General features: G+C 34.0%; 1 protein-coding gene across 1 annotated transcript in view; it reads right to left on the reverse strand.

The window, feature by feature from the left end:
• Positions 1-20,609: 20,609 nt before the first annotated feature.
• The window catches only part of LOC132795252 (maternal protein pumilio), a 31,002-nt gene continuing 24,673 nt past the window's right edge, over positions 20,610-26,938 (reverse strand). Inside the window, exon 3 of the mRNA XM_060805871.1 lies at positions 20,610-22,665. Within this exon, the coding sequence (XP_060661854.1) occupies positions 21,385-22,665 (1,281 nt within the window). The 3' untranslated portion in view covers positions 20,610-21,384. The remainder of the gene's footprint in view (positions 22,666-26,938) is intronic.

The raw sequence follows: 26,938 nt of genomic DNA on the forward strand, positions 1-26,938 counted from the left end.
TTTAATCAGTTGAATGCAATAATATTTCCGAGAATCTGTCATTGCAGTATCTTTTCAAAACACTGTTGTTAGACAGAGTTTGATAAACTTGTTGCTGCTTTGTCGCATCCTTGATTCATCAGTTAGTTATGCAATGACTCAGTTCGAAATAGATTTTGTGTGTGTGTGTGGAAAATACAGTTATTATGTTGCTGGATAATTATACCCGCTATCCATAAGGTAGAAGGGTATTTACTTTGTCTCTCCAGAAAGTGTATGCAACAGGCAGAAGAATACATAAAGTATATATATTCTTGATCAGCATCAACAGCCGAAACAATATAACAATGTTCGTCTAACACCTAGATCTTAGAGACTATATATATAGAATTTTGGCTACGCTTACTTCCGTCTCAGCAAATCAATAAAAATAAATACAATAATTAAAGTTTTTATGGATCCTGATTTGGTTGCAATCAGATAAAAATTGTAAAAGTTATTAGAGAACAACTTTTTTGTATGGGCAAAAACTTCTCTGAAATTGGTCTGACAATCTGGTATATATTTAGCATGGTATATTTTGAATGTAGTACTATATAAATATACCAAATATAGCTTTTGGTATATTTTTAGTATTCTTGGTAGATTTTAGCCTGAAATAGAGCTGATAACCTGATATATTTTGCAGTATATCCTATGTTTTAAATGCAGTACTATATAAAAATACCAAATATTGTATATTTTTAGTATTAATTCGGTATATTTTACAATTTATACCACTAATTTGCTCTTATTCAAAACGGTAGCTTTTTACTTGTTTTAGACTTTTGGTATATTTTTAGTATTCTTGGTACATTTTAACCTGAAATTGAGCTGATAATATGATACATTTTGTAGTATATGATATATTTTAAATGCAGTACTATATCTAAATACCAAATATAGTCTACTGTATATTTTTAGTATTAACTCGGTATATTTTACAATTTATACCGCACTATTTTGCTCTTTTAGCTTAGTTTTTACATGTTTTAGACTTTCCTAATATCTGAAAGACCAAATTCGTTGCGGTTAAAGTATTATTATACTGTATTTACTCTTTTATTTTCAATATTTCTAAATATAGTTTACTCCTTTAAATTATTGAATGAGGTGCTTAAGATTTTTCACCCTTCACAGCTGGGTTTAAGAATGTGTTCAGCAACCTATTTCTAGAATATTGACTAAGACACACATATGCAAATTACGGATGACTGAACAAAAGCTCACAAGGCTGACAGGTTACTTGGGTTGTTGTTGGTGTTGTTATTGTTGTTGTTATTGTCGGTTGCTGGTAAAACGGAAATGATAAGTCAGCGGTTCACTTGGCAATCGGTGGCGCCTCAAGGCGAAACCTAAACACAATTTAACGTCGGTTAATCTAATGCATGCTGCATACACTCGTATAATACGAGTCAATTGAATGCATGTCCAAGTCGTGACTCAGTCGCTTAAGATAGTGCTTACAAAATGTACATAGAACTAAAGCATTGATTGACTGACAGAGATATTGTCACAGATATGCCGATAAGGGAGCTAATAATTAAGTGAGTCGAGCACGAGAATCAAAATCAAGTAATTGATGAAACACTTTTGAGTTGTTTTGTGTTTGGAATATCCTCAGCGAAATTACGGTTGAAAAGTGTTCAGGTTCGAGTTGACTTCTTGTGCTGATTTTCTTAAGAGAAGGGACGGGGAATTACGGCTGGAAAATATTCTGCTTCAAGTTGACTTCTTGTACGATATTTCTTATAAAAAGTGAAGCAGAAATGTGCAGGTTCGAGCTGAGTTTTTGTGTGAAGCGAAGTAAATTAGTAATAAATAAGAAGTTAAAGCTAAGCTTAAAATAAATTTAATTCAAATACAATCATAATAATATGAAATTAGATTAATATACGAGTAAGCGAATTTATGTGTTAAAACTTAACAATATTATTTTTGAAGTGGTCTTATTACTAAAGAAAATAAATTTAAGGAATGTTAACCATATGTTGATCTATTGAGGAATGTAAGAGAAACTATATGGAGATTAAATTTGTGTCTAAATCATGCTTACCAACTAGATTATGATTCTGATTTATAAGCAACTTTAAAATGACTTGCTTTAAGAATTAAATTTTAAACGGTCGTAAGCTTGTTTATTTATGTTAAAATGATCAGCAACAACTGTTTGTTAAAAGTGTAATTGAATAAGAACTTGGTCTAACATTAAACATAGTTATTACTCTTTGTTAAAAGTATAATTCAATAAGAACGTTGTCTAACGTTAAACATAGTTATCTGCATTGTCTAGGAAAAGGATTAAACACGTGTTTATCTTTACTGTGGGCTTATTTATGAAAAGGAACTTTGTAGAACTTTGTCTAAAGTCAAATTTATGAAAAGGATTAGTTTATCTTTATTGTTCATGGATCACTTTGTTATGAATAAAATTTATTAAGAGCATTTGCAGTATTTTGCCTGAAACTTTTGTTTATTGCGTATTGATCACTTTATTTATGAGACGAACATGATGCAGAACATTTGTAGAACTTTGTCAAACTTGTTGATCTCCGTTAAGGGATTAATATTAATTTATAGATGAAGCATGACAAAATTGAGCTCCACCCACAGCAAGAGCTGTGAGCTCAATGAGTCAGCGCTGTTCACTTTGATTAACATATATGCAAAATGAAAGTGATCAATTAACCAACGATCTTTACGATGCAAGACATGAGTCACGAGTCAGAGTCAGAGTCAGAACGAAGGATTTGCCGAGCATCAGTTTGTCAACTATTTAAATGCACTTGATCAAAATGCTTGAGTCATCAAGCTCCACCCACCCAAAGATCATTAAAGAGAGAGACAGAGAGAGAGAGAGAGAACAATGCATGAATCAGAGTTGTAATCAAAGTTATCGATTGCTAGATCCTTATGCAATATTCAGGGGACTGAGTCAGCAGTTAAAAGTGCCAACTAACTGTTTGTTTTAGGCTCCACCCAACACGAAATCGTTTGGCCAATGGCGTTGACAGCGATCGCTCAAGCGATCGACGAGCGATCGTCGTCGAGCAACGATCGTGTCGGGTTCTATCGCTCGGCCCCCAAATGCGACGACGAATGTGAAGTCATTTGTTCAAAATAGCAATAATTACTTAATTCAATTAACTAATAAATTCAAGATACTCGCAGCAAGCACATAGTATGTATAAATGCTGTTAAAGGCAATAAATTATAAGCGCCCGTAGATAACTGAAACAGTAATAATAATGCTTCGGCGCCGTTGTAATAGCTAATTATAACTGGGGGACTCGACTCCACTCGACTCGACTCGACTCATTCAGATCGAGATCGAGATCTAGTATGCGCATATAATAATCAGAGGTTCCCCCATTTCGGATTGGTGAACTTGGTGAACAACGCTTATCGTTGGCCAATGGCAAATCACGACTGCGCTGATATATTTTGCGAAACGAAACCCAAAGGGATTTCCGTGCACTTCAAAAAAAATGGGGTTGAGGGGAAGATACAGGCGGGAGAAGTGCGTTCAAAAGTCAATGCCGATTAGATTAAATCATGACTATATTCTTATAATAGTTCCGTTTGTTGTCGCTCCACATTCCACAGCGCAAAGCACAAAGCAGCAGCAATGACCAGCCAATGTCATTTGTCAGCGCTGCTTAAATTCTTGCCGTCTTAGACACTGCGTATACGTGATATCAACTGCAGAAGCACTCACAGTACACAGTTTACATAAGTGCGCTGCGAATAATACAAACAACAGTGGAAAGTTTTAGCTAGCCCAAAATTTAAACTTAATTTCAATCTCACTTCTCGATTTATTATTATTGTTATCATTCTTCTCTAATGTTCAATTTTGTGCATATATTTTCAATAAACTTTCATTCAATAATTTTACTTTACTCATCACTCTGTTGCACTTGCGGTGTTAAACACTACGTATACGCGATATCAACTGCAGAAGAAATTACAATACACAGTTTAAGTGAGCTGCAAATATTACAGACAGCAGCGAAAATTTATTCTTTGAAATGTTTTTTCTTTGAAATGTTCTATAATTTATTATCGTTTTGCAATTTGCAATGTTGTGATATATATTTTAATTTTTTTCTGAATCATGCTTGAATCTCTGTGTTAAACACTACGTATACGTGATTTTAACTGCAGAAGAAAGTGCTTACAAATAGTTCACGTCAAGTTACTGCGAATAATACGGCAATAAAATGTTTTGGTTAGCCGAAAATTTAGACTTCATTACGCTTTTCGATTCATTATTATTCATTTTATTTTCATAAATGTGTTATATAATTTTTCTTATTGTTCTGCAATTGCAATTTTGTGTAAATTTATGAAATCTTTTTCTTAAACTTGCTTGTAATATATTTTACCAAATACTTTACTAAATTCTGTTACAACTACCGAGTTAGACACTGCGTATACGTGATAAAACCTGTAAAATAAGTGGTTAAAGTGCTTTAGATTAAGTTACTGCGAAAAATTCGTTAATGGAAAGTTTTATCTATCAAAAATGTGAAATCTTTTTGCTATACTCTTTTCAAGTTCTTCTTTATCATTATTTTTTCTTTTCACATTTTCAGTAAATTTTAATATTTTTCTTAAATTTGCAATTTATACTGTAGTTCACTGAATTGAGTTTGAATCTATTTGAAAAAAAATGTACTTTACAAAATTCTGATGCAACTGTCGTGTTAGACACTGCGTATACGTGATATGAACTGCAGTAGAAGAATTCGTCAAACCTTTCACAACAGTTTATGGTAAGATAGCAGGGGAAAAGATAGCAATGGAAAATTTTAGCTAGCGAATTGTAGACTCAATTTGAATTGAACAATAATTTATTTTTTTTTATTTTAAAACTATTTGTTAAACTTTTTTGTCATAAATTTCTGCAACTTAAATAATCAAACTTAAAATTGAAAGTCTTGATTAGTTGTATTGCTAATGGAAATAAGTTAAGAGAATTGGTCCTTAAGAATTCGGTCTATAAGTTGTTTAATATTTTAAATAAACTGTTTTTAGTTCTGTAATTAAAATACTTAAATGGGAAATTCAGAAAATCGTTGCTTACTTTTATAGAAATTAAAAAAAATGTGCATCGAATTCTACAATTAAATTATGTTTCTGTCATTTGCCTTAAGATTTAAATTTTTCCTATTAGTAAATAAATTAAAGTTTCATCTTAATAACATTAAAATGGAAATGATTTCGTAGGAATATTCTATATTTTCATTGTTAATTTCATGGAATTTCTAACTGAACTTTTACTTTGATAATAAATGGCAATAAATGGTAAATGTTTTGAACGAAAAAAGAGTCATAAATCATTTGGGTTTAATCTGCGTTATTCTAACTAAAATAAAAATGTGTTTTTGACTTGCAAAACTTGCTGTTAACTTTCTCAACAACTATCGTCATTTAATGTGCATGTCCAAACACGTTTAACCGGCGCGAAATCTTCTGCAACGCCCACGCTGCGAGAGCTCGACTTTAAATCAATGCAAATGAGTTTCAACTTTTATTTTGTGCAAATATTTCAAGTCGCCAAAATAACCAACAAAATAAAACTAAATCGATACGAACAAATTTATAAAATAAGCTGATTATTTTGAGTATGTTTTTTTTTGGTTGAGTGGAATTTGTTGCTCGTTGTTTGGCTTTTGTCTTTGCCATGTGAGAGAGCGAGAGAGAGAGAGAAGGTAAATAATAATTTATATGCAAATTGAAATATTTTGTGTATTTTTTTTATACCCTGTTGCGATCACATACAAATTGTGGAAGTTAGTTAAGAAAGACTTTTGTATGTCAAAACATAGACCATTTGGTATATTTTATATCCTATGGTATATTTTGAATGTATATTTTTGTATGTATAGCAATATATCAAATCTAGCATTTGACATATTTTAGTATATTTTATAACAAATGTAACCTTTGGTATATTTTAGTATATTTTGAATGTATAACAATATCAGTATACATTTTAGTATATTTTGCATGTAGTACTATTCCAATATACCACATGTAACCTTCGGTACATGTTCAGTATATTTTGAATATTTCAGTATATTTTCAATGTATTGTAGCAATACACTATATACCAGATACAGTCTATGACATATTTTAGTATATTTTGAACGTAGTTCTATATAAATATTGCAAATATACACGATGTAGTATATTTTGAATGTAGTATTATTTCAATATACCACATGTAAACTTCGGTACATGTGCAGTTTATTTCGAATATTTCAGTATATTTTCTAGTCTATGACATATTTTAGTATATTTTGAACGTAGTTCTATATAAATATTGAAATGAATACCTAAATAGCCTTCTGCACATTTTAGTATTTTTGGTATTATTTTGCATTTATTGAAAATATATACAGGGTTTCTCACAGTCGATCCCACTCGAGTGTAGCTTTCTGTCTTGTTGTTGTTGTTTGTTTGTGATTAAACTGTTTAGCTTTTTTCATTAGCAGGCGGCACGCCCAATTCGCCCAAAAATAAAGAGAAGAAATACCACTAATATTAATAATAATAATAATGCTTTGAGCCACGTTGTCAACGCCGCTGCTGCCCAGCGGGTTGGCCCAAAAGCCGGCTCAACAGTTGGCGGTTGGCAGTTGCCAGTTTGTCAGTTTGTGAGTTTTGCTATTTGCGAGCTCTGTTTTTGATTAAGCTCATTTGCATTTGAATGCTGCCTGCGTCGCTTCCCCGCACTCCTTTAAGTCACATTAACAAACACGGTCGAAACCCTGCTTGAGACCTCCAAAAAAAAAAAAACTGTCGCTGGTTTTATGTTACTGAGGAGAGTGCAAGAGAGACGGAGGGGGCCGAGAGAGAGAGAGAGAGGCAGCTTTGAATTTCTAATAAGCCAAGTTGTTTGCGCATGAGTCAACGCAGCGTCGTCAATAATATCCATGACACCCGGTTAGTTGGGCAAATATTTATAGAAGCTACACTTGCTATATCTCTCTCTCTTTCTCACTTGCTCTCTCGTTCTCTCGATGTGTATTTGCACACTTGTTTGATCTTTCAGTTAGTGCGACAGACAGTGCCAATTCAATTACAATTCAACACAACAAATATATGTAGATTCTCCCTCTCTCTTGCTCCCTCGCTCAACTATCAACCATCTCAACGTGTGGTTATCGATGACACTCCCTTCTCCACACACACACACAGCAGTCCCCCCCTTCCCCCACTCTCTCTCTCTCTTCTCAGTTTGATGGGTCTGCTACTCATCAGCGAGCTGGCAGCTATTTTTAGCAAACTGAATCTCCAGCCAATAAGTCTACGATGTTGGAAAACAAGTCAACTTTTGTAGACCCAAGTTTGCTCGACAGCCAAAATGCTCGCTATGCAAATGCAGTTGGCAAACTTAACTATAATTTTCATTAAAAAATACACAAATATATACATATAATGAACTTATTTATATTATTTAATTGATATTATATTATATAACCACTCCAAATGTACAGTTAAAGAGAAACTTAAAATCAAGTGTAACCATACAACAATGTAAAGATTATTTCAAATTAAATACGGTCACATTTGTAATGCTATATATGAAGTACATAATATGGGCACATTTAAAAAAAATATATATATTTTCATTGTCATATCTGACCATTTATTTTATGAAAAATTGACAACAAAAATGTAAAATTTATTTGTCATAAAAGCTAAATATTGGCATTAGATATTTGACCATTTATTTTAGCGAAAGTTTTGTCATATTACGTTCTCAAATTGTCTTTAAATTTGATGAATTATTGTGTGAAGAATATATATATTCAAAATAATAGTGCTGCTAAAAATAAGCTTCACAGTATTTTCGTCGAAATATCTTTAGCGTCATTCAAGATTCGCTTTTACAATATTTTGCTGATATATCTATAGAACCATTCAATATGTTCATTTACAATGCTTTGTTGATATATCTTATTATTAAAACTGTTTAAGTTCTGAATTTAAAATAAAAGAGTTTTATCGAAAAGCTAGCTGTAATTGAATTCGTAGAGATGTAAAATTAAAAGACAGACGGAACGAAGGAAAGACAGATAATTAATAATAATAATAATTAATTTCTTATCTTACGATCTTTAATTGATTACAATAATAATAATGAATTTGTTATAGAATTTCTGAGTTTGGGTTTTTTTTTTATCATAAATATAAATTATTTTGTGGTTTTGTTTTCTAAGTATAACTATTAATTTATTTATTATTTAATTGTTGAGCTTGACTTGATTAATATTTATTATTATTTTCTTCTTAATAATTTTTGTTATTTTGTTTTATTCTATTTTCTAATTTGAATTAGTATAAAATTGTTATTAATTTTTGATTTGGGTCTCTAACTAATTTCTTAATTTCAAATGTTTAAATTCGTATTTAAAATTCAAATTTAACTTAATAAATTAAAAAAATATATATACTGTTTTATTTAAATAATTCGAAATTATTATTTTTCTTATTTATATTATTGAAATTTAAAAATGGATTTGTTATTTAGTTATCTAATTTATATTATTGAAATTTAAAAGTGAATTTGTTATTTAGTTTTCTAATTTATATTATTAAAAGTTAAAAGTGAATTTGTTATTTAGTTTTTTAATTTATATTATTGAAATTTAAAAATGAAATTGTTATTTAGTTTTCTAGTTTGAATAACGTTTTCTACTGTATGTAACAAACACTCCCATTAACTTGTTACACTCAGGGCAACCTTAGAAAATCGCGAGTGTTGCAAGCTTCGTCGTTTGGCTCGCGCAACAACAACAATAAGAACAACAACATTAAGAACAACAATACACATTACTCATATTATGCTAAGAATCACTTCGGTGTAGAACAATTGAAGGCTATCGCAGCAAAAAATGTGTCCAACTTATGCGATTTCAATGAGTTGTGCGCTGACTGACCCTGGATATCAGTTTCCCCCCTGCGGTGACTATGACTACGAAATATGATTGCACTTGGGCGCAGCGCGATTTAATCGTTTCATTTCATTCAAAGTCCCCCGTCGAAAGCTCTCTGGCATGAGGAATTAGTCTTGAGATTGCGATAAATGTGGCAAGTTGACATTAATTTGTTTAAGCTGAGGCATCCCTTCATTTTCCAGATGACAGTCTACATATCATCTTTTATATATCTGCATATCATCTTTTATAGTGACTTATACGTTTACGAAAATGCAGCACAAAGAAGAATGAAGAATATTGATTAGGCTACATCATATCTTATTTTTAATAACATAAATTTCTGTTCAGATAGTTACACTTTACATTTTTCCTATTCTTTACAAAACTTTGTAGTGCAACGTTTACGAAAATGCAGCGTAAAGAAGAATGAAGAATTTTATTTAACTAGAGTATAGTTCTGAAAAGATAGAGATTTCTATTCAGAAAAAGATATTGCAAATTTTTCTCTATTTATAGCATCAACTGCTACAATTCGTACTGCAACGTTTACGAAAATGCAGCACAAAAAGAATGGAGAATTTGGGTTAGTCTCTCTCTCTCTTTACATCTCCATTTTTAAAAACATAAGTTTTTCTATACAGATAGTTATATTCCACATTATTCCTATTATTTTTTAAAGCATTATCTTCTACATTTATCAGTGCAACGTTTACGAAAATGCAGCGTAAAGAAGAATGAAGGATATTTGTTTAGGCTAGAGCATATCTTATTTTTGAAAAGATAAAGATTTCGATTTAGTTATATTCCACATTTTTCTTATTTTTGTTTAAGCAAATAGTTTACTACAATTTGTAGTGCAACGTTTACGAAAATGCACACAAAGAAGAATGGAAAATTGTTACTTAGTCATTCCTTGAGTTGAAGCATTTCAAGATGATGCATCATATTCTAGATTTTGTAAAAATTCTAGTACCAAATTTTCTTTTAGTTGGGTTTCCTAGTAATAAATGTTGGATAACTTTTTAGCATGCTGTGAGGAGTTTGATTGATTTTTAACTTTAGAGTTGCCAGCTGGTCAAAACAATAAAAAAAAAATCTGCGATTTTATCCTTCGAGCTGATTGCTTTGCTGACTATTCCAATTCCAAATGAAAAGAACAGAAAAAAAACACGTTAAGTTGAGTTAATTGAAGTTTGTCTTTCGGTCAGCAGCTCTTTCTATCTTTCTCTCTCTCTCAATCGCTCTCTCTTTCCATCTCGATGTATGCGGCGGCATAATGAGTATGGACTTAAGCAGCTGTGAGTACACAGTGAGTGTGTATTCTCATATGTAATTTATTTATTAGCAAACCAAAAATCCATTAAACCAACCAAACAACAAATAAACAATCGAAACGCTGTCACGATCTTTTTTTGCACTCTCTCCCTCTCTCTCTCGCTCATTCTCTTTCACTATTTCGCTCTCGACACTCTCGCGGGGGCACGTGATTATCCCCCTTTCCCCTCTTGCTCACCCCTTTGTGTGTTATGGTGTCGACTATCTGCAATCTCCATTCGATCTGAGCTCGCTAATGAAGTTACTTAGTTCTCGCCAAATGGTTTTTTTTTTCCTCTCTTGTTTTGTGTTTTTTTGTGCGAATTTCGTGAAGCGCAAAATGCCAAAAAGAAACGCAAAATGCGAAACGCCATGGAAAATAAATTTTTTGCAATATTTTATGTGTTGTCTCTTTCTGTCTCTCTCTCCCTTTCTCTCTCTCTTTGGCTGTGTCTATTGCCGTTGTGCGTCTCGTTCTATTATTGCTGTATCTTTTTCGTTTTCATTCTTTTTTTTTGGCACATTTGCGGCTCCAGCGAGTCGCGCATTGTGCAGGAATTAGTCAGGAAATTAATTAATCAAAACTATAGCGAGAAGAATAACAACCACAGCAATAGCAACAGCAACAGCAACGGCAACAGCAACCACCAGAACAGCAACAATGAGTGGCCAGCATCTCCGGCAACAATAATAAACACAAGCAAACATTGTTCTAAACCAAAATGCTGTCACTAGCAATACCCTGTAATGTTTTTCATTATTAGAGCACTGTATTTAAAAGAAAAGTTTTCATTTTTTAGAGTTTTATTTCCAGCTGCTCAGCAAATTTCATTCCAGAGATTGCAGTCATCAAAATATTAAAAAATTTCATTAGAATAATTTACTTCTAAATTTAGAATTTTATAGCTATAGTTTTCCATACAGATTTTTTCTTTCAAAGAAAGAGTTATTCAATAGCTTTAATGGCATAAATACTCATATTTCACATGCAGTTTTCTACGCAAAAACAAAACAACATTTAGCTAAAGTTTCATTTAAAAAAGCTACATGCGAATTGTGCCAAGTAAACTATTTAAAAATGACCAAAAGAGTAATCAAAATATTGCTTAGCATGGAAATTTATTGTATTTAAAATAATCTACCTCTAACCGACTTGCATTTATTTTGTTCTCAATATTAATTATAATATGAAAAATACTCTATCAAAAGCTGTTTGCGATTATTAATATTTGTGCCAATTAATCTATTTAAAAACGACCAAAAGAATAATCAAAGTGTTGCTTATCATGACCATTTATTTTATTAAATATTTCTACCAAATATATATTTTTATTTGCATTAGTTTTTTGCTCAATAATAATTATAATATGAAACATTATTATTTATTGCCATCCATGCTTAAATTAGTTTTGGTATCAATGAAACTATTGAAAACATACAACAGATAACCATAATTTTGTTATGTACATTTTTTAACGTTATTCAATACAATCTATTTATTTATTTGTTTAAGCTTATGAGTTAAAAATTGGTTTAGGAAACTGCATATGAAATTTCCTTAGATATAGTTTAAAGCTATTTTTTTTCGGTCAAACTCTGTTCCAAATTATTTTCTACCGATCTGTAACATTGACATTTATGTACGTAACCGATAATTTATCGTATCGTTTATCTATTAAGAGTCAGTTGAATCTTGAACTCTCAAACGTAAGCAATAATTAATTGTTTATTAATGAATTTAGTCATTGCTCAGATTGATAATTTCATGTTTGCATAAAAAACTTTTTGTGTTTCAAACACTATTCAAAACATCTTTTAATTTTCTCTATTCTCAGCAGATAATTCAATAGTAACATTGAAAATATTGTATTTACAACTTCTTTTATGTTCTGCAACAACAAATACATAAGTTTAACTTTCAACAAATTGTTTTTTTTATTCTAGATAACTTTCAACTTTCAATAATAAATAAGTTCTCTCTCTCTTGTGTTCACTTTTCGCTGTTACAAAAGTGTTCTAAGGTTACGCATACGCCACGTTGTCCGCCTAATGGCTGCTGGGTATAAAGAGAACAGCAACAACAGCAACAACAACAGCAGCGAAATAACGACGCTCTACAATTTGTTGCCTGTCATTTGTTTATTTTATGTGTGTGCGCGCTCTGGTGGCCCCTTGCCCCCTTCCCCCTCCCCCTCCCCTACGCCTTGCGTTGCCAGAGACAGCCTTTTATTATTGTTTAATTTGTTGCGCTCATTGTTGTTGTCGTTGTCGTTGCTTTGGCTGTTGCTCTGGCTGTAGCTCCACTTATAGCCTCTCTCTCATACATTGTAGAGCATTGGCGAAGCCACAACAACTCATCTCATCTCATCTCACACTCCCCCTCGCCCCCCTCTTCGCAAAGAAAAAAAAGAGGCACACGCCCAACTAATTCGCTCGCCCCTTTGGCCCCGGGCTTTGGTGGGACTCGTCAGCCTTGAGAGGCGCTTAAAATGTTTTGATTATTGTTTAATTATTTCTCTCTTCGCATTTTGTATTTCGCTTCGTTACGTTTCGTTTCGTTTTTTTTATTATTATTATTTTTGTCAGCTGCGTTATAAATTAAAACTTCTAATAATAGGCTATAGGAAAAAAAAGAGGAGAGAAGAGAAATAAAATACTTGTGTGTACACTAAAACGCATTTCAAAATCTGGAATAACTCGAAAACAAACTGCAAAATACGGTATCCAGATGTCAATTTGATCAACAACACAAAAAACAAAGCGCTATTCAATATATTCGATTATTAATGGTGCCTTTAAATACCCTGTAAGCTTTAGCTATTTTATTGTTGGGTATTTCGTTTATTGTTTAAGTTTTTAGTGAGTTAGCCAAGAGTCGAAAAAAGGTTTTTGCTAAAAGTTTTAAATACTAGACAAAGTTAAGCAGTTAAAGTTCTATATATAATGTTAATTACAGGGTATCTATCGGTCACGTATTTATGCTATGTTAATTATTATTGAAGTAAAGTTTTACACAAAGGAAACTTTGCACTCTGAGTTAAGTTTTGTAACAATTACAGGGTATCTGTCTGTCACATATTTGTGTCAAGTTAATATTATAAACATTTAGCGAGTGAAGTTTGAGGCAAAGAAAACTTTACAGTTACTCTACTTACTCTATATTATTACTCTATATATGATATATATATATTATATTATTATGTTTGGCAGTTTATCTAGGGTATCTGCTAGTCGTTGCTGCTAGTTAAACAGCAGCGAAGCAGAGGCCAAATTGTGCAAGGAACTGCATGCAATTTAATAAGAAATGAAAGGGAGAGGCAAACAAGAGGGGGAGGGAAAATGGAAGTAAGAGAAGAAGATAATGAAGAAGAAGAAGCAACAGCGCTGCCACTCGATGCGAATTGACAGCTGTCAAATGTGCCATATGGAGTTTCTTGGCGGCGCTGCCAACTCGAGATAATCGAGCCCATTTAAATGCATTAAACGATTTCTTAGCTTCGCTCCTTGCACCAAATGCAAGTTAATTGAGAGTGTGCCAAAGTGTGTGTGTGTGTGTGTGTGTGTGTGTGTGTGTGTGTGTGTGTGTGTGTGTGTGTGTGTGTGTGTGTGTGTGTGTGTATAGGTGTGTGTGTGTGCAGTGAAGCGGCAAGCAAGCCAAGTGCCAAGGCGAAATGCAAAAAGAAAGCCAAAAGCCATCGCAAAGCATTTTCACTTTTGAGTCACACGACAGCGAAACGGCGAGGAGAATGAGAGGGGAACGGGTAAAGGGGAGGAAGGGGAGGAAGGCGAGGAGCAGCTAAAGTGTTGGACATATGGCAGCCGCAGCCGCAGCCATAGCCGCAACCGCTGCAAGCAGGCAGCAAATTTCTTGAGCAAACACAAATTGCAATTTGTAAAAGAAAACGTCTTCTTGCTTCTTACCCCACGCAAAAAGCAAACAAATAAGCATATAACCAATAAGTCGCATTCGGGTGTGAGCGACCAACAGATACGCTGTAGTTTTCGATCAAAAATTCTTCAAAATTCTCTTTCTCTCTCTGACAAAAATCATGCAATATCATTTGACGTCTTTTGCACTTAACTGCCAAACTACAATTAACAGCAACATTTACTTTGTGGCCTTAATACATTGCTTAAGAATTGCACTCTAAAACAAAACTTAAAAAAATAGCACAGAAAACATTAAAAAGTGAAATGATAAAGATTTTGAAATAAGTTAAATTGATTTTTACTAATATTTTCTTTTGGTAATTTTATCAACTTTAAAATTTTGAATTTTAAAAATGTAGTTGATATTGACGTTTACTTGATTTGCAAAACGATTTCTTATGAACTTTATAATAATATGCGATAAAGAATTTGAATTATGTATATTCAATCAAATTTACATTTGATTTATTTATGATATTTTATCAACTTAGAAATTTTTTATTTTAAAAATAAGGTTGATTTGAAGTTCTTTAAATTTAATATATTTCTCTTTTTAAGTTTCGCTTAGCGGCTTTTTTTAAGTGAGATGTGCGATAAGGATTCATAAGGATAAGGATAAGGGTTCAAATATACTAAATTGATTTCTCTAATATTTTTTTTTTGGAAATTTTATCAACTTTGACATTTTGAATTTTAAGAACGTCGTTGATTTTAAGGTCTCAATTTTATCTTGTTTTACTTAGCGGCTTTTTTTGTGGCCTTTAAGTGAGATATAAGATAAAGATTTTCAAATAAGTTCAATTATTTATTGAAAATTCGAAAATTTAATAAAATATTTAGTTGACTTGAAGTTTTTTAACCTTATAGATTCCTCTTTTTCATTTTATTTAGTTTTACTTTACTTTTTTGTAGCCTTTAAGTGAGATATAAGATAAAGATTTTCAAATATGTTCAATTATTTATTGTAAATTTGAAAATTTGATAAAATATTTAGTTGATTTGAAGTTTTTGAACTTTATAGATTCCTCTTTTTCATTTTATTTAGTTTTGCTTTAGAGATATAAGATAAAGATTTTCAAATAAGTTCAATTATTTATTGAAAATTCGAAAATTTAATAAAATATTTAGTTGACTTGAAGTTTTTTAACTTTATAGATTCCTCTTTTTCATTTTATTTAGTTTTACTTTACTTTTTTGTAGCCTTTAAGTGAGATATAAGATAAAGATTTTCAAATATGTTCAATTATTTATTGTAAATTTGAAAATTTGATAAAATATTTAGTTGATTTGAAGTTTTTTAACTTTATAGATTCCTCTTTTTCATTGTATTTAGTTTTTTTGTGGTCTTTAAATGAGATATAAGATAAAGATTTTCAAATAAGTTCAATTATTTATTGAAAATTCGAAAATTTAATAAAATATTTAGTTGACTTGAAGTTTTTTAACTTTATAGATTCCTCTTTTTCATTTTATTTAGTTTTACTTTACTTTTTTGTAGCCTTTAAGTGAGATATAAGATAAAGATTTTCAAATATGTTCAATTATTTATTGTAAATTTGAAAATTTGATAAAATATTTAGTTGATTTGAAGTTTTTTAACTTTATAGATTCCTCTTTTTCATTGTATTTAGTTTTTTTGTGGTCTTTAAATGAGATATAAGATAAAGATTTTCAAATAAGTTCAATCGATGTTGCAATTATTTCATTTTGAAGATTTGTTAAAATTTTTAGTTTTTTAATTATATAAATTCTTCTTTTTTATTTTATTTAGTTTCGCTTGGTGACATATGTGATATAGATTTTCATAATAGCTTATTAAGTTTTACAAAACTTAACGTTTATTAGAACTACTGAATATTTATTTATTTGCTTTTACTTTTCTAGCAAATCTTATAAGAATGAATTAACAATTTTGCAGCATTGGAAAATTGGATTGCTTAATTTGGCTCACTTCGTAGTTTTCTTCGCCTTTGTCTCTTTTTCTCTGTTCTATTTCTTTATTTTTGGCTTCTACATCTTGCAAGTTGTGTGTTTCAACTGCCTTTCTGAAATCGGAAATGCCGCTAAAACAGTTTTGCTTTCTCCTCATCAGTTCTTAATTAGTTTACAGGGTATACAAAAGGCGAGCATGTGTGTGTGTGTGTGTGTTTGTGGTGTGTGGTTATTGTGGCCAATTTATCGTTGCATTCGCCAACTGGCGGTGAAATTTGTTGCTCGCTTTGATCTTGACGCATTTTTGACACTTTGCGGGGCATTTTGTCGATTTTGCTTGGCTTTTCGGTTTTTGGTTTTTCGGTTTTTGGTTATTTCGATTTTTGCTTGTTGCTGCTATTTATTTGATGCATGTTCTACGTTTGTGTGTGTGTGTATTTGTGTGTGGTGTGAATAAGCGGCATGTGCCGCGCATTTTTCATCTCTGATTTTTTCAGAAATAAAGCAATTTTCCTCACATTTCTTCATTCGCATTTCACATTTCGACGCATTAGTCAGACAGACGCAGCAAGCAGCAGCACGTTGCAAGTGTGTCGAGTCTTTTGAGTGTTTGAGTGTGTGTTTTCAAATCGCATTTGCATTATTTTTAGCGCTCTTCTCTGCTCGACACATGTTCGACGAGTCCCTGAAAGCAATCGTTATGCTGATTATTAATTATTGTTGCTCATCGATTTTTCTTGGCTTCGTCAAAATTGAATTACGCTCTCAAACTAATTGTGTTGCTGTCTGACTGTCTGCCAAATATATTTGCTGCATTCTTTAATACGAGTATAGAACAATCTCATGTGCTGCTTCTGGAATGAAACTAAAGAACTTCAGAGCTTAGAAAGCATAGGCGAGCTTCAAGCGTGGTGTGAAACTTAGCTAAGCCAAGTGCACAAAAGTAAATACTTAACTTTGAGCTTGTCTTTAAAGAAGTTTATAGGACGTCATCCTAACTCTAGGAACTCAGTTCACAGTGGAGCTATATGATTGAAATTTTGAACAAACATGCAAAAGTTAAAAGAGCTTAAGAAACTATTGTTTCGAGGTCCATTTTAGTTAACTAACTTCTAACTGACTAGCTTCACGTGTGGTGTAAGACAAGTCGCTTATTTATCGCTAACTTTGAGATTGTCTTTAAAGATACTATTAAATATCATCCTAACTCTAGGAACTCAGTTCATTTGCATAAAAATACAAATTTCAGAAGTAGTGAGAAAACTATTGAATATAAAAATGGAAATTTAGTTTAGTTCACTTTAGTTAGAAAACTATTGAATATGAAAATGGAAATTTAGTTTAGTTCACTTTAGCACTTGAGCAACTAACTAATTACTATTAAATTTAATTCAATTGTTTGCTGTTCTCGCTTGTTTTTTTTTTTTGTCGTATTGCGTTTCATCTCGAGCAGCATCAGTTTGTTTTTTTTTGTTGTTGCCTTGCCTTGCCCTTCCATTTCAATTATGCCACGCAACCAGATCGCACCAATTTAATGTGCTGAGATTAACGCCACACGGTCGCATGCTCGCAGACGCAGTTTTAACCTCCTCTACCGCCCCCTTCTCCTTCTCCTCCTCCTCCGACCTTCTTCCTCTCTTGGCACTGGCCTCTGGCTGTTGGTTGGCGACTGGCCAAAGAGGTTCCTCGCCCACGCACTTGACGTGGCGCACGCACGCACTCAGTGTGACAGTGTCTTATGGATTGTGTCTCTCTTTCTCTGTATGTGTCTGTGTGTGTGTGTGTGTGTGTTTGTGTGTGTCACAGGAGAATAACGGCATGTGCCCGAATCAATATTTTCATAAAGATTCATATGCGCACAGTGAAATTCGACTAAAGTTTACTCAAAACTGTCATGCTCTGTTTATGATATCCTTGAAATTCAACAAAATATTTATGTACAACGATATTATCGACGACTATCGAATAGATATCGAAAACTATTGCCGAATATCGATAGTGCCTTTGATGCTTTCTCATATGATAGTAAATTCATATTCCATTTGAACATTTTCCAATTCGTCCTCAAATATCTTGAGTAAATTTTGTTTGTATATCAGCGAATGATCCTATATTCTCAAATAATACAGTACATTAATACATTTATCTTTTTTGGAATATATCAATCAAAATTCGATCTTAACAAAAGTATCTTGAATGTGCATTAAGAATTTTCTTATAATTAAGATAAGGTTGCATAAATTGGTTTCAATTCATTACTCTATAATTGTGATACCATTTTCTAGTAGTTTTTTTGATTAGTTCTTTTTCACTGAATTTTAAAAATATTCTTATGCTTAGTTAGTAACTGCAATTCATTATATTGTGTATTAAATAATTGATTGTACTTTTTATTATTCTACTTGTTGAATATTTGTTACACATTTCTATGATTTACTTATTGTATTCCTTCATTTTGATTATTTTAAGTAATTCCTTTCCTTCCTTATATTATTTATTTAGTATTTGCTTTTATAATTTCTAAATGTTTGTCACTTTTACATTTATGGATTTTATGTATCTTTTCATTTTATTTTTTTTAAGAATACATATTTGAATTTATTATTTTATAGTATTTATTTTTATTCAACACGGTTAAAGTTATTGTTTTTAAAGCTTTTCTAGGTTTTGTTTTTATTTACATGATACCTGATTTATGTATTCTTGTATTTTGTTGGTTTCTTTTAAGTCATTTTTTTGTTTCGTATTTGAAAATATTGTTGAAAAGAACATCGTAGCGAGCTTTGACTGCATTTCTATAGATATTCGATCTATAAGTAGCCAAAGCTATAGCATAGCTATATAGCTAGAGTGCGTCAGCAGCTGCGGAAGTATCGCACATCAATCCCTTCCCCCTTCCCTTCCCCTTCCCTCTTCTGCTTGGGCCTTGGCCGCGACGGCATCGCCATCGAAGTGGGATCGTAGGTCAGCGGGGTGGGGGTCAGTGGGGCATCGTGAGAGAGAGAGAGAGAGAGAGAGACGCGTCCGACAACGGCAAACGGCAAATTTGATTTATGCGCTATTTTGCCAAAGTCAACAAATGAAAATGACACTCGGAGCGCTTTTATTCTATTTTACTATATTTATATTTTATTCTCGTTCAGTTTTTCAAGGTTGTTTGCTAAACATTAAAAACCATGACAAGCAGCAAACAGCAATAACAAAAATAAACCACAAGAGTGTATTATTAACCCGCGGGCAGAATACGCTAAAGTTTTCGACACAGCGGAGGGAAGTGGGTGGGGTGGCTAAAAAACAAAATACAGAAAACTGAAAAACTGGCAAAAAGTAATATTTTGTTTCTCATCTTATTGGCACCAAGAGTCTAGAAAGATTTTATCATTCAACGACTTTTCCTGGCTTCCTTCCGAGAATACTCTTCTCTCCCCTCCTTAAGTAATCATTGGCACACCTACTTGCAGTATTGTTAAGCAAAGGAGGCGCGTGGCGATAAGGGGTATTTTTGTTTTATTAATATTACTTTATATAATTTTTGAAATAATTGTTCATAATCATTAAATTGGCTGTGGCATGACCAATTTAATTAAAAATTCACAACTTTCGGTTTGGAGCAGAGTTTTGTCGGCGCGTGACTCGAACCCGGCATGCATAAGCTTTACACAAGGGTTCGCGACATTCGACGCGCATCTCAACGTACAGCGCCAACTCATGTCTCACTTTGTGTATGAAAATCGCTGCGGCACTTTCTATTAACAAATCGACAATTGGCGCCACCTATTCACTTTGGTCTGTACTAATCGCATTTGTAAAGCGTCAGCTGTGTGCAACTACAATACTGTTATATGTGACATACTTTCAGGCGCAGCGACCAGAATGCCACTTTTAAATATACAATCGGGAATGATAAATTGTTACAAAAAAACATAAATTGCGAAGAAAATATCATAATCGACTGGATTTAATATTTATTCACAGCCTTTTCTATTAAGCAAATATGTGTGCACATGTCGTAATTTACTAGCGCCATCTATGCTTTGCGCACGCAACCTTACTCCAAGCAGAGCATGCGCCGTCTGTTTGTTCAGCATTGTACTAGTTTCACTTCGCATATGGCTGTCGGGCTGCCAGACTGTCGGAATAGTTTCGACATGTAGATGGCGCTGCAGTGCTGTTATACATAAATGTGCCGCCAAATTCAAACACTGAATTCAAATTTTTCAAATTGCAAGCGTAAAGATTGGAACACACATTTTAGGTATATGTATTTATGTCATCCATTTTATTTCATCTAACTTTGCATATATGTAAGGTATATCTGCACTTTGTTTGTTGCACAATCAATAAAGGGGGAAAAACAGCGAATTAAATTTTGTTACAATTGTGTGTGTGTGTGTGTGTGTGAATCTATTAACTAAGTTCATGTTAAATGTCGGTCATTGATTGCAGTGTTTTCTTTTGTAGTTTTTTTTTTTTGTATTTTTCTTTATTTTGTTTAATGTAATTCGTAATGAAATATGTAATGCATTGAAATGTGTCTCCTTCGCTCATTTTTTACTGTTTACTCTTGCATTCTTTCCCTTTTATTTTTTTTTTTTACCTTTCTATTCGATTTGATTTCGTGATGTGCGCTATTTACATTTATTTTAATCTTGGCAAAAAAAAAAACAGATTAATTTGTTATCATTATTTATAGATATATGTATATATTTATATATGCGATAAATCTAATTAAATTACGAGGACTTTAAGGACGACACAAACAAAATTCAATTGGAAGAGACATCGAAAAAAAAAATTGTTTTAAAAAAAAAAATTGTATCTTAAATGATAAAAAGCCTTTTTTTCATTTTCATTTCGTTTTTGTTTGTTTTGTTTTTTGTTTTGCATGAAAACTAAATTAAATCACATTTAGCATATATATTTTTTGTTCCTCTCAAAATAATTTAATATTTACAAGTTGTCGAAAAAAAAAAAAAATTTCGCATTTTGGGGTGTCATTTTTGTTGTTGTTGTTGTTGGTAATTAGGTGCCTTAGGTGTATGAAAAAAAATGTTGATTACATTAACGTTTACGATGTGTGTTCATTAATTTATTTTATGCCTTAGAAATTAATCATTGCCGCATTTTGCATCGCTCCAATAAATACGTGTGTGTGTTGGTGTGTGTGTATGGGTGTGTGTGTGTGTGTGTGCTTCGTTGTCTGCTTTGCTTAGAACAAGACGTCGATGTACATGTTTCATCTGCTGCCACAATCGGTGGCGCCTCCAGCTGCAGCCGCTTGCTCCTGCTTCACCTTGAGCAGCAAATGTTGTTGTTGTTGTTCGTCTTCATCGTCGCAGATATCGATATCGCCATCGGCATCCACATCGTTGTTAACGTTATCGTTATCGTTATCGTGCTCCACATCATCTGCATCCACATCCGCATCCACATCCGCATCACCATCGATGTCAGCCTCGACATCGGCATCCACATCGCAATCCTTGTCGAGCAACATCTCCTCATCCTCATCGTCGTCCAGCTCGAGCTCGGCTGCTGCAACAGCAACAGCGGCCGCAGCTGCCGCATTGCGTTGCGCATTCGCTGCGGCAGCCACAGCGGCAGCAGCCGCAGCTGCAGCAACCGCTGCCTCAGCGTAACCCGCCGCCGTGTTGCCATGATGATGATGATGATGCAAGTGCAACGCTGCCGCATGTTGCTGCCTCTCCAGTTGCTGCTGCTGCTGTTGTTGCTGCTGCTGTTGCTGCTGCTGTTGTTGTTGCTGTTGCTGCTGTTGCTGCTGTTGCTGCTGCTGTTGCAACTGTTGCAAGTGATGCAGATGCTGTTGCTGATTGTATGGATGGTGTTGATGCTGTTGCGGCGTCGCCGTCGCTCCATGTCCGCCATGATGATGCCCCCCGCCATGATGATGCCCCGCGCCATGATGATGCCCCCCGCCAATGCTTGAGGCATGCATCGCTGCGGCAGCGGCAGCCGCTGCAGCCGCATCGCCATGATGATGATGATGGGCAGCAGCTGCCGCAGCTGCAGCTGCAGCATTCGCTGCCGCAATGTGGGCGTGCGCATGGGCATGGGCGTGGGCGTGAGCAGCCGCTGCATGCGCCTGAGCGTGTTTGCTCTGCTTGCCCCCGGCCCCCACGCCTGTGCCACCAACACCAACACCCGCGCTCGGCGGCGGCGGAGCGTCGAACAGGAGACGCGATATCGAGAAGCTCGAGATGGGCGAGTTGTGTGTGCTGCCAGCGGAATACGAGGTGTTTGTGTCATCCGACGTCGGTGTCTCGCGATCGCTTTCGTCGCTCTTCAGCAGCTCGGCTGCCTCCAGCGATTTCTTGTGCATCCCCAGCAGCCACGGCGCCACCGATTCGTCCTCCTTCGCCGACTTGATGATCGTCTCCGGCAGCGGCAGCGAGTGACGAACCATTGCGCCGTAGAGTCCGTATTCGGCCATCTTTGTGCTGTGGCCCCAGCACTTTTCTGTCTTGCGCCACTTGGCTCGACGGTTCTGGTACCACACCTGAAGAGAGAGAGAGAGACAGAGAGAGAGAAAGGGAGAGTGAGTAAAGTGTGTGCTTGAGAATATCCTATAAAGTTGAGTAGCTTAGGTTGCATACTTAAATTTACTTTCAACGCAATGCATTTATAACTTAAAGATACTGTCTGATGTGCTACTTAACACCCTGTACATTTAAGGGAAGAGAGAGAGACAGGGAGAGAGTAAAGTGTGCTTGAGAATATCCTGTAAAGTTGAGTAGCAATAAATAGAAAGCTAGCTTAAGTTACATACTTAAATTTACTTTTATAATTTGAAGATAATATCTGATGTGCTACTTAATACCCTGTAAATTTAATGGGAGAGAGAGAGAGAGAGAGACAGGGAGAGTGAGTAAAGTGTGAGCTAGAGAAAGTTGAGTAGCTTAGGTTGCATATTTAAATTTACTTTGGACTGCGAAGTCAACGCAATTCATTTATAATTTAAAGATAATGTGTGATGTGCTACTTAACACCCTGTACATTCAAGGGGAGAGAGAGAGAGAGACAGGGAGAGTGGGAGAGTGAGTAAAGTGTGAGCTAGAGAATACCCTGTTAAGTTAAGTTCAGTTGAAAACTAGCATAGGTTAATTGTTTGGCAATGGTATAATGTTTGATGTGCTACAAAATAATGATTGTTTGGTTTTCCAACTCAGTTCAATCAATTTATAAACCATATACTGCTTGATGTGCTAGAGAATACCCTGTAAAGTTAAATAACGAGAGCTACAAATCAAGCTAAGGCTATAGACTTCAATTTATTTGGTTGCAAAGACAGTGCAAACAATTTATAAACATATTAAGCCAACTCAAACAGTTTATTACAATAATAATAATAAAAGCTGTGATTGATAATACCCTGTAAATTTAGACTAAATCGACAACTACATAACTTAAATGTGCTTTTGGTTTTTGAAGTTAACTCACTCAATTTCTTAAAATAAAAGCTAGTTTCAAGCTCACTTTAAGAGGATCGAATTGAAGAAAACTCGCACAAAATTGCTAGCAGATACCCTGTAGATTTAAATCTTTTGCGATTTGTGTACATTTCCATGTCTTTAAATCGTAAAATTCAAGTCTGTAGCTTGCTATTGATAGTTATTACTACAGTTATTTCGAATGTAATAAAATTCAATAAAAAAATATAAAGAGATTTATAATCCTCAAAAAGTATCGAGTTTTTTGTTTGCAGACTGAATAAGAATAGAAAATAAATTCATTTTTGGAGAGTGAAGCAAAAAGTTAAATGTTCAAAATACTCGAAATATTATTTCTGCAGCATTCGCTTCGCTTCTTGAATTTCTCTTTTTTTTTTTTTTTTTTTTTATTTGAACTTCCTCTTCACTTGAGTTTTGCTTGATATTGTGTTTTTGTTGTTGTTTCTTCTTATGTGCATTGCAATGTGAAAACCCAAAAGCGAAATGCAAAATGAGCGCAAATGTGGAAAATAATGATGAAAGTGAACCGCAATTAATGCCAGCAAAAAAACAAAGAGAAATAAAGAGCGAAAGTGCCCATTTTCACTGACATTTTAATTGGGCATTGACTTACACTTCACATTTCACATAAATTTCTTTTTCGCTCTCCAATAATCGATACATCACATGTGTTTCTTTTTAATCACTGAGTTTTTCCCACTTGAAAGTCTTTAATTTGTGCACAACATGAAGAAACTGTTCTATAATTTTATTATACAACAAGTAAGAAGGCTACAGTCGAGTGTGCTCGACTGTGAGATACCCGCTACCCATTTTGAATAAAAGCAATATATTTTGCGGTATTATTCTCAAAACATACCAATTATGTTACAAAAATACTAAAAATATATTTTGGGGTATTATTATTAAAATATACCAAATATACTAAAAATACTAAAAATATACCAAATGGTATATTTAGTATATCGATATAGTACCGCATTCAAAATATACCATAGACGGCACAATATACCAGATTGTCGGCCAAAGACCCCTAGTAAGTTAGTATTTTTGCCCATACAAAAATATTTCTTTAATAACTTCGACAATTTTTATCTGATCGGAATCATAAATACTATACTTATTATTGTATATAACAAAATTCGCAATTCTAGCTTTAAAATTACGCTTGTTATTCGATTTTTTTGATTTACGAGGGCGGAAGTGGGTGTGGCAAAAATTTGAAACAAACTTGATCTGCGTGCAAACATAACAAATGCTGTCGAAAAAAAATTATAGCTCTATCTCTTATAGTCTCTGAGATCTAGGTGTTCATACGGACGGACGGACAGACACACAGACACACAGACGGACAGACGGACATGGCTATATTGTCTCGGCTGTTGACGCTGATCAAGAATATATATACTTTATAGGGTCGGAGATGCCTCCTTTTATCTGTTACATACATTTCCTGCCGGCATAAAGTTATAATACCCTTCTACCCTATGGGTAGCGGGTATAAAAATTGTGCAATAAGTTTGCTATAAATCGAAGAAAATTCTTTCTAACCTGCAGCTCTTTTTATAGCATATTGTCGTTAATTGCACAATTAACTTTTTTGTATAAAAAAGTTGGCAACTAAATTACTTTTATATAAACAATTTCAAATTGAATTCTATACAAATTTCGAGTCATTTCTTAGCAGAATACAAGAAGAATATAATTTTGTTTTAATTTCAAAATGATTTAAACTTAAATCATGAGAATGGAAAAAACTTTTAACCATTGAAATGTTGTGCCACAGTTAAGACTACTTTTTTGTGTGTATATTTTAAAAAATTTGAATATTAGAACGTTTATTCAATACTTTTCCTTCTTGGTTAAATTTTGAGATTTTTCAAAACTTATTATAAAACAAAACTATAATCTTCAATTTCGAGAATGGGCAATCTAGAATTTTTAATTTGATTTAAGTATAAAGCTTCGTGTTTTAATTTTCACATCAAACAATCTTGATTGCAGACTTTATTCTTGACTTTAGTTAGCAACAGAAATAAATCATAATTCTTAATTGCTCAATTAGTGTATTATAATGTTAGAGTTGACAGCAATTAATGAATATATTTCGATGCGAATATAAATATATTTGATTAAAAATATAAATAAATACGTTTTTTTATGCAACTACAAATATAGAAATTTGGAAATGAGTTGAACAACTTTTCTCTACTCGTTTTTTTCTGCTGCTGTTTCCTCAGGGATTACACGGAGAAACTGTCGAAAATTGTTGTTGTGGCAATTTCATTAGTGCATAAATCGGAAGGGGGAGAGGGGTGAGAAAGGAGCTGAGTATGAATGCAGCAAAGCGGCCAAAACTAATTAAATTAAATGCAACAACAACAAGAACAAGATGAGCACAAATACAAAGCGGGGATTTACTCGCAGCACAAACACTTGTCACGCAGACATCCTTCTGAGTCCTTGACAAACTGGCGTCGCATCCTTGCCACTCCCCCCTCCTGCCCCTCTCCCACTCACTTCTCCTCTAATGCCACGCGCTGATTTTCGAGTACTTATTAGTGCCACGAAATGTTGCCAGCCGCATTTCCTCAACTCAACTCAACTCAACTCAACTCTCAACATTAAACGGTCAATTTTCAATTTCACAGACAACTGAAGAGGCTTCGGCAACGGGGCGGTGCGGAGGGAGAGGGGAGCGGGGGGTATGATTGTGTCTTCTTCTCTCTGGGGACAACTTAATCTTCTGTTGCGATAAAAGTTCACAGTGTTCTGTTTTTGCTTTTGTTCCCAGGGTTGCGTGTGCTACACTTGCCAACACGCTCTCTCTCTCTCTCTCTCTCTCGCACACTCATTCTCTCTCTTTCTGTAGTTGTTGTGCGGCATGTGCCGCAATTCTCCGTGGACCATAAAAATCCAAGTCGCCGCGGCGGTCGCTTACAATTTGTGTGCTTGCCACGCGGCAAGTTTTGTGGCAACCAAAAGGGGTTCTGTGGGTGACAGCAGGGGGAGAGGGGGGGGAGGAGATGCTGGTGTGATGTCAACATTTGCATTTACAGTTGCTTAGTTTGTTTGTTGTTGCACTTGAGATCGGGCAACAAACATGGCAAATTAAATCTGCTTGAGTTGACAACACTTAACACACCCCTCTTCCCTCTTCCCTTCCCCCTCTCTCCACTCATTGTCTCTTTTTCCCAACCTCACCCCTCTGCGGACCTTTACTCACGGATTTGAGGCGGGGTTAAACTCAATCAGCGTTGTTAATGCGTTGATAAATGACTTTTTAAAATTCGACTAGTTCACAATTCTTCGTTTTTTTTT

Source organism: Drosophila nasuta, chromosome X (genome assembly GCF_023558535.2).
Source record: "Drosophila nasuta strain 15112-1781.00 chromosome X, ASM2355853v1, whole genome shotgun sequence".
NCBI lineage: Eukaryota > Metazoa > Arthropoda > Insecta > Diptera > Drosophilidae > Drosophila > Drosophila nasuta.